A 13,025-nucleotide genomic window follows, 5' to 3' on the forward strand; every position below is an offset into this window, starting at 1 on the left:
TCAGCTGCTTAGAGGAGGTAAAGGGTGTTCATGGATGGAGTCAGTTTGCATCGAAGAGAGTAAAATTAAAAGAAGGACACTGAGCGAGCACTGGATATGTTTTGATGTGTTTTAAGTTGTGAAGAAGTCAGAAATGCACCACGTTTAACACTTGCTCCCTGTTTCTGCGAAAGGATAAGGTTATTTTTCTGGAAAAAAGTCATAAAATGGTGAGTTGAGGACATTTTTCTAAGTTTCTGAAAAAGTTTTAGATATCCCTAACTGTTTGCTAACAGTAAGTTCAGGTGAGCAGCTACGTTGGGCTAAATTATTGATACAAAGTAATGTCAAGTGTATCCTTTTGCGTTATCAGTAAAATAAGTCTATTTTTGTTAAAACGGCTATATTGGGAGATGGCTATAACGTGGCGCCTCAGTTAACACAAAGTTGCCAACAATGTCATCTAACTTCTGTACCTTTTTTTCTTAGCTTAACAACTGCGTCATAACACGACTTTAACAGTTCGAAAAACTTGAAATCAACTAGCAGAACCATTGTTTTAACTGAACAGGATACTATACTGTATTTCCTTAGGCTTTGCCTGTGTCGTGTAACATGTTGACAGATGTTGAACACAACTTTATACTTTCTGAACCCTTGCTCAATGATACATTTGCAGGTGCATTTTGCCTTCATAAGAAAGATGAGACTGAAAAACAATGTCAAGTTTGCCATCTTGAAAACAAGCATAACTGTATTCATACAAAATAAGATATAACATGTGGACTTTTCAGTTTAGAGCTATGAATAAGTGAGAATGTGTTCCTGAGCTGCAGCAGTGGGCCCATCTACACATTTAAGTAGTCATGCATAGCATTCCTCAGTGAGAGCCCTGCAAGGCTTCAGTCAACTGGAAGATCCGTCTAAACAGGTAGTAGGCCTACAACCATGATTTAATGAAACTGTTTCTCATAGATTACTTTCTGTACAGCAAAGGGCAAGTGCTTTCAGGAATGTATGAAGCCAACAACCTCCAAAAATAGTTGAATTACAAGCGCTCTGATCTTCATTTGTTTTGTCTAGTTTCATGCATGTCTAGTTCACTCAGCCAGTACACGGGAGAGATTTGGTAGGAATCACACACGTGCTTGTACACAACAATCTCTACCAGTCATTTGTTAGGCAAATAACCAGAGTGGCCTGCCTGCAAATACAGATGCTTAATACCTTCCCACATTGTTATAACCCCTAGTAACGAAGGCTGACCAGGGAACACAGATATGTGGTTCCCCTGCTCAAATTCACTGCAATTTCCTAATGGAAGCACCCATGCAAAACACTGAGTCCTTTATGTGGGAGCATTTTTTCATAATCAAAAACCTCAGCCACTTTCACCGTGGATGTTTTCAGGCACCTCTGGGACAAAAATTTCAGTGTTTCATAGAAAGGAATGTTGACAGTCAATGCTAAAGCTATGTGCCTGTTATGAATATGGCTAGGGAGACTGCATTTCAGCATCTTATCAATGTCATTTGTCATCGTAATGATAACATATTAGTATAGTCGAACAGCAATAGCCTCTCCTGTCATTAGTTGTCTGCAAACACAGATGCAGTTCAGTGGTGGAGAAGTGCAAATTGCTAAAGTAATTGTGACGAGGCAGTGACTTTACTTTGCCAATAGCCTCTCGTGGAAATCCCTTCTGTTACGGACTCACAGTGAGCAGAGGAACATGCCATTCATTTTTAAAAAGGTCGTTATGGATCCATTGTCCACCCACCACCCCACTAAGGACCCCCTGAGATAAGACATGGATTAGCAACATAGTCCAGCAACAGCTGGGAAAGGAAAGCCACCGCTCTCCTGCAGGTGGAACACTTGTTTAGCAGATGGAAACATATGTCAGATATATTTAGTGCTTAATACATCTTTTTATAGTATTCAACTCACCATACATTGTATGCTGTTTGTGTCTAAGGCATTTTTACTGTTATTTGACAGTAAAGGAACGAGGGAGAGGAAATGAAGGGGGAGGGGTAGGGAGGGTTATGCCATGTCAGGAAAAGTCAGCCATAATTGAGCAGGAAGCACAGTTTTATGAGAGCCATTATAGACCACCCTATCACCAAGATTTCAAAAGACTATGTTAGTACTATGCTCTATGCATTGAGCTGAGGATGACGAGTCTGCATTGCGATGAGTAATGTCAGGGGTCAATGGCAATCCAGAAGGAGTCTCTCCACCCTTTGAAGTCAGTGCAGTGACTGGAACTCTGACACTCAAGGGCAAAGCTGTTTTCCTGTGGTAATTTATTGTAATCGTACTGAGTTGCTCTATTCATAATAAAATGCATTCAGAGCTTAAACTCAGCCAGTCAACAAAAGGCCTAAGAAGCAGCTGCGTATCCACTGCTCACCACACACTAAATAGTGCTCTTCTGGTGACATGTTGGACGCTCAAGCTTTAGTGTGGTTCACTGGATGGGTGGAGACCAGTGAGGAGGGGTGACAGACAGCAATGTGGCAGTTTTCAAATGCTAAAACCATGTTTTAAATATTATACAGTCAAAGTGTTTCATTTTGTCCGAGCTGGGAAGGCCTTGTCAGTATTCTGTCTTTACTGTTAACAATAACTGCCTCCAAGTAAATTCTAATTTAAAAAGTTGATTATGGGGAAAGTGTTATAATAGGTTGCTATATATATCATCTTTGCAAAACATACTGTTATGTTATTAATGACGGCATGCAGTAATGAGTTACTGTGGTGGCATCGCACTGACCACATTCTGTTTAGAAACATGGCTCCTGAGCTGGTAGCTGAATCTACCACTACCAATCTCTCACATGTCCAATATTTCACACCTCTGACATCAAATGGAAATACTGCAGCCGCAGGCCTCATTATTGATGTGTAATCCCCACAATCCACTTCCATTATAACTGGTAGCTGATGGGGAATACCAGACCAACTTCTGCTTGTGTTCAGTGTGTTGGGGGCAGGTTTATTTACACTGAGTGAGGGACTATAATAAAGTATAATTATGCTTGCTCAGCTACAATGAATTATGATACTAGTGTCTATAAAGATGCTTTCAATTTGTCCCATGCTTATCTAATCAACAGTTTGCCAGGAGGAGTCCGGATTCTCGCTTTTTAAAGTCAGCGATCTGGTGCCTCTTGTAGGCTTCCCCACCCTTTTTGAGGTCATGGTGGGTGGTGAAGTGTGGTGTGTTGGAACAAGTACGGCTAGGTGGCTTGTAGCAATGTAGCTACAGCACACAAGCAATATGTAATAATACAACTAGACTCTTATATGACACAAAAACTCCACAAACCTTCAGTACAATGTCTTTGCAACTCTTATATACTGTCTCAAAGGGCAAGAAAGAGGTACAATTGTTCCTTCCTTAAGTCTGCAGTGTCCTCCTGCCTTCCCATGAACCCTCTTCAAATACGTTAACATTACTTTATTAAGCCTGTCCGCTCTTTGTAGGGCTGGGATGTGTTGTTGTCAGTTAAAGCCTGATGACTGTAATCCTGGCAGAAGGAGAAGATTGGGACACAGCGCTCAATAAAACTTCTAGCCAAAGAGCTGCGAAGCTAAAGCCAGACACCCCCAGCAGACTGAAGTCTCTCCTCCAGGCTTTTGTTTATGACTTTTAGCCCGTGCTTGGAATGCCACTTGTCATAAGTGTGCCCCAGAAGAACCTAAATCCCTCACAAAACCAGGGAGTCAGAGGCGCACACATCACATTTTTAAATGATCTCCCCATAAGTGATGTATAATGTTATGTTTTTAAAATCTGTTAAAAACATGAAATAAATGTTTTCCTCACGAGTTACCACATGCTGTTGCGCCAGTCTGCCCGTTCTGTCACCCCTTGTTTTTTGGTGCCATGTGTGCTTTATTAGGAATTGAGTCAAACGTGCCGTTACTGTGGAGGACCTGTGTGCTTTCGCAGCCCATCCATGAATTGAGAAAAAAAACATTTCAAATTGATTAGACTAGTTTAGTGTTTGAAGTCTGAGATGACACATCTAGTAGTTTAGGGTTGATGTAAAGCAGTACCGTTTAGAAATGGAGAACTTTACGAGAACATTGCAATCAAGACTTAAGAGTGCCATCCTATAGACAGCTAGAAGGCTCCTTTAAGTAGGTCGCAATGTATCGTTACCACTATGGATTATGTTCACAATATGTATGTTCAATATCCTCAACATGTTTTTGATCCATGTCATTGTCAGTAGCAAATTGTCTGTATTACAACAGCAGGCAACCGAACTGTTTTCCTGTCTGCAGAGCCCAATTTACCCGTCCCAGCGTGTAATGACATGCTCAGCTGAGTCTGTCATCAACCATACGGCTGACTTTTCCTCTTTGCTGTCTTCGGCTTTATCCTCAATCATTGATGTTAGATTCAATCAGGATACAGTACCAATCGGGTTTAACACATAAGCAGATGAAGAAATAAATCCTGGTGAGTATCCCTCTCTTTAAGATTCTTGACACCTCGTCACCTGCTGATTTCTTCAGTGTGTTACTGAGACAGTGCTGGCATAGACAGGCTGCTGACAGAGGTCACAGATGTAGTTCAGTTGGTCATCCCGTGGGGTGAGCCAGGTGGTTCACATTTGAAGTCACACCACACCGCAGGCCATGCAGGATGTCATTTGTGGAAAGGTGCATTTTCTTCAAGAAGCAGGTTAAAAGAATAAATAAAAGCATAGTAATTATAGGAGCGAGGATGATTTGAGGGTCTGCCGGCTTGTCAGACATGTGAGAAAAAATGGCTTTGCTTCTCTACTTAATGTAAGACAAGGCAATAAAACACGGAGCCAGCTCTTCTGGAAGATGTTAAGATAAGGTAAATCATCTGGTCTGAATGCAAATTACAAACAAGAAGGGACGTCAATTGAAAAAGTCTTTTTTTTTTTTACCAAACACAGGGACCTCTCGTCTTTAACACCTGAACATTTGACTTCTTCTCCGCTCCCTTCCTTCTTCTTCCTGCTCTCCTAAACGTTGAACTACGCATGTTTTGAGAAAGAGGAGTCACCCCTCAAAGCTCCTGTCAGGGCTGGGCTGTACGTTGTCACTTCAAAATGTGTCAGTCAATTTAAAACCACGAGGGTCATGTAACTACGTGTTTCACACTCATACATCAGTTTCTCAGGTTGTGCAGTGTATCCTAAAGAGGGCCTCGCCGTCAGTCGTACTATTTGGCATTGTAGCCGCTCCTCCTGTCCTTTTCTCTGGATACCTTTCTCTCGCGTAGAATGTTTCTCCTCAGGCTATGCATACGCTACCTGCCTCGGTTAGCGCTAGCACTATCTGTCAGCCGCACTGTATTCAGCAGACACTGGCCCTGTGTGCTCACATCCACTGCTCTGGCATCGTGCCCTGCAAAATGGGTGGAGGACAAAGAAGTAGAGGATTTCACATTATTTGTAGACAAAACAAGCTTTGAGACTCAGAATGAGTTATCCTTTGGATCTTGTCTGCTGCAATGCTGCGGTGTAGGTTTGTCTTAGTCAGAAGTTAACTGTTGGAAACTTGTGTTGTGGCTTTCAATTCAACTATAGAGGTTGCATAGATGGAATATGAGGCTAAGATACATACCATAACAATGGGTGCTTTATATGTTAACATGATGTCATGACAATGTCATCTGCTCTTGTGGATACTAGCAAGCTGAAGTAGTCTGGAAATAGTACTTTTTTCTCCCAGGAGGCATTTGACAGAAACTGTCACCTCTGGATACAAATTGTACATCTGCAAACAAAGGCAGTGCTGCTGAGGAATGCGTTGTCTCTCATGCCCATGCAAGTCCAAAGGTCTCTCCTGCCTCAGCATGCTAATGATATTTCCCTGGGCCAACATGTGTGGTTAGTACCACGTCAAAAACACAAATGACCACTGCACCTTAAATCAGAATCAGACATGCTCTGTTCGTCAGGCAGTAGGGAAATTAAGATTGTAACAGCACAGTGCAAATGAAAGGCAAAAAAAAGATATAACATATTATAAAAATATCCAAGTGCACATTAATACATTAAAGTACACATCCATGGAAAAAAGAAAAGGTATATAAACGTTTTGAACTAGCAGCAATGGTAATATAATACATTGTAAAAAATGCCATTTCTGCCCATATAGTATAGTAGATCTATGTTCAAGTCATTGAAGTAATTTGAAGAGTCAAGTTTCTAGAAAAAGAGTTGAGGGAAACCCACAGACACGAATCACGTTCCTGGGTTTTGGGTTTCATCAAAATACATTTGACAGCCTTTGGCTTCATGTAACCTTTGGTAAACCAAGCATGGATGTACTGGATCTGATTTAAATATAGTCTGCAAATGGGAATGGGAAACCATTTGATTTAAGGTTTAGTAAATGTGCTTGTTTTGAAGGACAAAGCTGAGTAAACAAATGAGGGGATTCATGTTCACTGTTGAATCATCACAGTAAACTTGAATTCAAATCTGACCATGAGCCTGCTTTGAATAGTTTTGTTTTGGCTACAAACACCCCCACCACCCTTCTTTTCACACTAGTTTCTCCACATGTCTCCACATTGTCTTATTGATTACAAGCCTGTTTTTATCCTTGACACATGACACACGCCCACAATTAGCATGTGTGAGTGTTGTGTACACTTCAACACGTGGTAGTTTCAACAGTCCCTGAGGAGCACTATAAGAGCTTCTTTTGTTTTCATTCACTCAGTCATTTGTCTGAATTAGCTTTGGTTCAGATTCTGATGTTGACACAAAAGGTACCAGACCGTGACTGCATCACAGCCTCTGCTGACAAAGTGCTGCTGTGATTGAATAACACTGAATAACAAGTGCTGTTGGGCTTTTAGAGACTGACTGGCTTACAAATGCAGAGCTAGAAGTGCCTCACTAAATTAATTTGAAATACTGTGTGAATCACCCCTTCCATTTTGTCTTTTAATGTGGTTTGTCTTCTTCTTAGGAACTTGTGTTGGCGTAGTTGATCCCCTTAATGCTGCTGTCTGAAGAGCTTGTGCAGGAGAAGAGCAGCAAGCATGGACGTGGAAGACTTTCCTCCCCCACCTCCTGAAAGTAAAGTCAACAAAGCTTTGTCACTCACACATGTCATGCACTTTGTCATTCATTTTGCGAAACCACTCTCGAAACATGATTGGAAAATGTATGTTAATGTAGGCCAGTTAGCCCAGTTGGTTAGAGCATGGTGCTAGTAACGCCAAGGTCGCAAGTTCGATACCCGTACTGGCCAAAGGTTTGGATAGTTAGATAAGACGTAAAGACTGTCAAATGTAAATCAGAATGTTCCAACAACAGTGGAAAACTCTGTACATCCTGCCTCTAACATTGTGGGTTAAAATATGTGATTGCAAGCTTAATATATTTGGGCTGGTTTCAAAAAGCGAGAAATCCGAAGACATGACATTTCCTTTAAATAAGAAATTAAATGGCAGATAATGTTCGGATCAACATTGCAATAAATCGTTAGTTGCAGCTTTTTGTAAAACTTCAAGCAGTTCACAGTTGAGTCTTAAATAATCCACAAAGAGCTGATAGAAGATTGTGAGATGCTGTATTGCCAAACTCCAAACTACTTTGTGTTTACTCTTGTCACGTACTGTATGTTTGTGGTTTAATTAAGATTACAGTGTCAGACTTTAGTGTGACCTGCTAGCTTCTGTAGGTCATCTTGTGGTCACATGACTTCCTGAAGGGCTCCTGAAGCTGGACAGTATAAAGAGTAAACAACACAGATTCCTCTCCTCCTCTTCCTCACGGCTGGGGAGTGTGTGGGCAGAGCAGCGAGGGAGTAAGAAGGGTCAAATGTGCTGCGCTGCTGTGAATACCAGACAATGTGCCTCAGTATTAAACTGAATACACACACGAACACACACACGCACACACAGCCTCGGGGGATAGACACAGGACCGAGAAATGCTTCGTCTCCAGCTGGCCAGTCGCTTGCTTTGTTGCCAGGGCGATGCTGGAGCAGATCGTAACCCGGTGACTCATTTGAGCAGACCATTATGTGGCGGAGTGGAGATAGGACCACAGAACAGAATCCATATTGTAATTATGAATTGACAATGGGCAACTAAGCAAGGGAATGCATGTCAGTGTGCAAGCATGTATATCTCTCCATGATCTTGCATTTTACATAATCACTAGGGTAGAAAGATGAGAGAAGTAAAGATACTTTTTTATTTCCAGTTAAGGGATTTTATGAATGAAATCAGAATATATATACAGTATGTGGGCTTGCACTGTAGAGTAAGGTCGACATCCAGCACTCTCCATAATCAAGCTGCAGGCATAAGTACCCTGACTGCCAACTATCAATGGACTCATAGTTGCAGATGTACTATTTGATGGCTAGTCGTGACTGGTTATCTGGCCAAATCCATTAAAATCAGGTCCTGTTCTCTTTTGGCAAAGGCAAGTGTTTCACATTGAAACCACACAGAGAGGATCTGAGTGCAAATTGTAGCAATTATTGGCAGATATGAATACACATGACGCAGTTCTGGAGTACCGCTGACTCTAAGCCAGCTAGCTGTGCCTTATCTCTGTCTCCCAAACCATTCATTATTTCACAGATGGAAAACGACAGATAGCATCTCTGTTTCCAGGTTTGCTCTTAGCACCTCTCTTTTTTTGTGCAACGTTAGTCACGGTTGCAGATGGACATGGGGTCGCAAAGTTGACCCGGACCATTAGTCACAGACCGCTCCTTCACACACTGACTACAGGGTGGAGCAACTACCTGTCAAAGCCTGAGGGAATGCTACTGGTGATTTAGAGCTGTGTACATTGCTGTGAGGGACTTCAAAGCTACTAGGTTTGCTGCTGGGAGTGTGAGAAGATTTACCTGGTCACTTTCATTGGACCGCTCAGGCCTGCAGGCTAAACACAGCATGTTCTAACAGCTAACGTGGTTCTTTTGTGTGTGTGTAATGAATAACCTTATCAGTAGATTTTTATGGTCACATAAATGCTTCAGTTGACCAGGTCTGACGGGAAGGACATTGGAAATCTAGGGAAAGCTAAACATGTCAAGAGGAAAAGGTGGATCCCAGGTGTTACAGGAACACTTTATGAAGGGTTTACACTGCATCTCAAAATGGCCTTGGGGGGGGGGGGGGGAAGGGAAGAGGTCAAAATGCCGAAACCAGGGATCGAACCAGGGACCTTTAGATCTTCAGTCTAACGCTCTCCCAACTGAGCTATTTCGGCATAGTATGCTCATGGTGACATTGTGTACTCGTCGACCACTAAATTGGAATTTTCTGTTTTCTTTGGGAACACAGTCAGGATATTAGAGTCAGGCTTTGGAGTGTGAGTTTAATACAATCAAGCTGTGACTACTGATGAAATAGCTCATAAAGAATCTGTGGTATGCTAGCCATCAAAACTGTGACAAAGATATTATCATAGGACGTTTAGGAGGACTCCTAAAATGTGACTTATATAGGAAAATCTTCAACCCTTTTGAAGAGCTGAAGGGTTAAGTGGTGAGAATGGGAGTTCCTTCCTTTCAGGTTCTGTGGATGTGACTCAGTGAACCCTGTTTAAAGGATTTCCTAATATTTTCCACAGTATTCAATTCAGGGTGCATTTTTTTGAATGTTTTCTCTCCTTTTTTTCTTTCACTGCTCTACTGAATTAAACCTAAAACACCTTCCTTACACATTCAGCTCTAAGGGCCAAAGCCAGGTTTTACATTCCACATCTGTTTACTTTCTCTTTATTGAGCTTCACTTACTCCGGGCCACGCTATACATCAGATGAGAAATAATGCAAAACTCAGGCTGTGCTCCTCCATGGAGTGAGTAACAGCTCCCTTTTCCTGCCGGCCTAATTGCAGCGTGGAAACTGGAAAGACATTTGTTGTTCCCTTCCTGTCTGCTGCCAAGTGAAGGCTCTGATGCGAGTGTGACGCCTTTGAACCCTGACTGCGTCTTAGAGTTCTGCCCTGGTTGGTTTTCGCTCATAAAGTCAAACAGCCGATGTGCTACTTCGGAGCAAATCCCAACTGTAAAAATGTCTGTAAGAAAACATACTGCTGTAGTAGACCCCACCCTTAATTATAAGTCTGTTTGTGGCTCAGTCTTTTAACTTTAACAGCCCAAGGACTAAAACTGCCACCCACAGTTTAAAGAGTTAAATCCTGCTTATGTTCAGCCAAATCCTCAAAAGCATACAGTGTGGAATGATGACCCTGCCTGTCATCACAGAGCTCTGCTTGTTATTCCTCTAATATCTTATGAATGTTATTCTGACATGGACTGTGAGTCAATGTGTCGATTGAAAAGGAAGTTACTGAAAGAAGCTATTGGAAATATATCTGAATTTCTAAGAAAAAACTGCTTAATTTTTATAAATGTTCACATAAAATAGTCCCACTTTTCTAGTCTAGTAAAACTATGCTTTATTGATTTGGAGTGATTAGGTCACATGATATTTAAGCTATTAAAAATAAAGAGTTTTCAAAAGAAAAAGTTTATAAATATATGTATTTAACATAGAAAAAAACACATCCTGATTGTCTTGGTGCATCCCCAATAAATATTATTTTAATATTCTTTGAAAGTAGATCCTACATACTTTTTTTCATAAAGAGGACATTTCTGTTATATGTCCCAGAACATGTCTGAACCTTATCTCTGTTTTCAGTGTTGGCAGACAATGTTCCCCATTTTGCTGATGAAGGGGAGGGGGAAGCCTTCGACTTTGATGACAGTGGTGATGATGTCCCTGAGGCTGACCGCCCACCCCCTCCAGCTCCTCTACCCCCCAGCAGTAATGATCAGAATCAGGACATGACAGTGGTTAGTCTCCCTGAGGGGCATCTACCCAGCCCGGACCCCCCAGCACCCTCCATCACACCCCACAGAGCTCCATCATCAGAAGAAGAACCAGTTGCTGCAAACGCATCCTCCACAGCAGGTGGAGCAGCAGCAGGAGGAGAGTGGACATCTGCTGCAGAGGGGGCTGATCACATGGAGACAGATTTACCACCACCTCCACCCCCTCCTCTTGATGATGAGGCAGAGACAGACCCTGGAAGAACAGGTTTGCATCCCAAAAGTGTTGACATGTTATTGTTGGCTCCAGCGGAGGGAGAGTATTAGCCCTTTCTCTAATACAGCTGTGTATGGAAATGAGATGACTGCAAAGAAAAACTCTGATATTTTCCAGCCGCAATCAAAAATTCCACACATTCCCCCCTTCATGTTTGTGTACACTATCTGGCTGATACCCAGCTCCTTCAGCTCAGGTTCAAGTGGTGCATTCTGTCTCTCTCTTGACACCTTGTATCTCTGGCTGCCTGCTGCTGGAGGTTGTCTGGCTTTTATCACTGAAGCAATGACAGCAGCAGCAGGCAGGGCCAGGCTCTACTCTCTCTCATGGGATGTCAACACTGCAATTATTGTTCAGCTTTTATCCTTGTAAAGCATGCATAATTGAACATGCACATACACATTCATTCCTTTGCATTTCTATCAACATGAAATCCTCCATTGGTTATTAATAACATATCCCTGGATTCTCTGGCCTCTCAAATTGACCGCTCATCGTCATCTCTTATTCCAACCTAACTGTGTACCTTAACCAGAGCTGCTTAAAAAAGGCCCATTTTGGATATGTGTGAATGCCAATGACTGTAAGCTTTGAAAAAATGTGTTGTAGTTGTTCGGTTAAGTTGTATAGGTCTTGAAATTACCAAAATTCACTCGAAAATCAGCAGAAGTATTGTATGTGAGTAGATTAAATGACAGCAATACATATATGGAAATAATAAATACAAAACATAATACAATGCTAATACACTATATCCTTTGAAGAGGATAATGTTGCGTTGGTAGTACTTTATAGCTGTTTACCTCAGAAGTTCAGAAAAATAATGACAGTAAAAATAATCAATAAGGAAAATAATTTGGTTTTCTTGAGATGCTTATAGAAAATTACTCTTTTTACATCTAAACGTTACATTACTGTTTTGCAATTTCTTTAAATATCAATGTGTCCGACATGGCATTTTCTAGAAATCTAATGTATCTTGTGATGTATCTCCTGTCTTCACCAGGCAGCGAAGGCCCGGACGCGTCCCTCGATGACGCTCACCCTCCAGAGGGCATCCCCGGGTCCTCCTCTAAGGGCAAAGCCAACCCCTACTCTGTTATTGACATCAACCCTTTCCAACTGCAGCAGCTTGAGCCGCAGCAAGGACCCTCCTCTCCAGTGGAGCCCAAGGAGCGGGAAGGGGAAGTCCAGGATATCCTCAGCACCCCCGCTGGCATCACTTCAGGATACTCAGTCCCAGTGCCATGCGGCTATGCTACGCCCTCAGGAGTCCCGCTCATCACACCGGCTTACACCACACCCGTCATCATCAGACACCTCTCCATGGACGAGGATGGTAAAGTAGAACCTGCAGCAGGGACCTTCTGAAAGTACTTAAAGGCACAGTGCACCCCAAATATTGAAATACTTATTTTACCTTTTGGCTGTAGAGAACTTGCTTCTTTAAAATATAATGGAACTCGATGGCTTGAAGTGGTCAAGGCAAAGCAAATAAACATGTAAACTACACGTACTACAAAAAGAGTTCCATCAAGGTCCATTACATCGGTGGGAAGGCAGACCTCTCCATGGCCGATATCTCTAACACTCTGTGACTCACACCACAACAATGTAGATGTAGACTGATTATTAGTATGTAAAATAGAGGAAATATATGTAATTTCGTTTTTTTTGTGTGGAACTGTTCCTTTAATAATTATAATAATAATAGCTAATTAAGAAAGGAGGATCAGATGATGACAAATGTTTGTTTGTTTTAAACATCCACAACAACAGACAATTCTGTGGACATTAAGGTCCTGTTTATTCTTTTTAGTTTGAGTGAAATGATTCCTCTCACTGCACTAAGACCTAGATTTACAGAGCTATGACACCTAAACGCTGTCTCAGCTACTTCTGTCCTCTGCCTTTGTTTTTCCTAAAGCCTTGCCACAAGGAAGTAGGGACTAC

At 41.9% G+C, this 13,025-nt stretch overlaps 1 protein-coding gene across 3 annotated transcripts in view; it reads left to right on the forward strand.

The window, feature by feature from the left end:
- Positions 1–28: 28 nt before the first annotated feature.
- Positions 29–13,025, forward strand: part of arhgef10 (Rho guanine nucleotide exchange factor (GEF) 10) — a 50,858-nt gene continuing 37,861 nt past the window's right edge. For all 3 annotated transcript variants that reach the window (XM_079694754.1, XM_079694756.1, XM_079694755.1), the window contains exons 1-4: positions 29–209; positions 6,958–7,067; positions 10,665–11,063; positions 12,079–12,411. In XM_079694754.1, the coding sequence (XP_079550880.1) occupies positions 7,031–7,067; positions 10,665–11,063; positions 12,079–12,411 (769 nt within the window). In that variant the 5' untranslated portion in view covers positions 29–209; positions 6,958–7,030. The remainder of the gene's footprint in view (positions 210–6,957; positions 7,068–10,664; positions 11,064–12,078; positions 12,412–13,025) is intronic.

This window comes from Notothenia rossii, assembly GCF_949606895.1.
Source record: "Notothenia rossii genome assembly, chromosome: 7".
In the NCBI taxonomy this organism is placed as follows: Eukaryota; Metazoa; Chordata; class Actinopteri; order Perciformes; family Nototheniidae; genus Notothenia; species Notothenia rossii.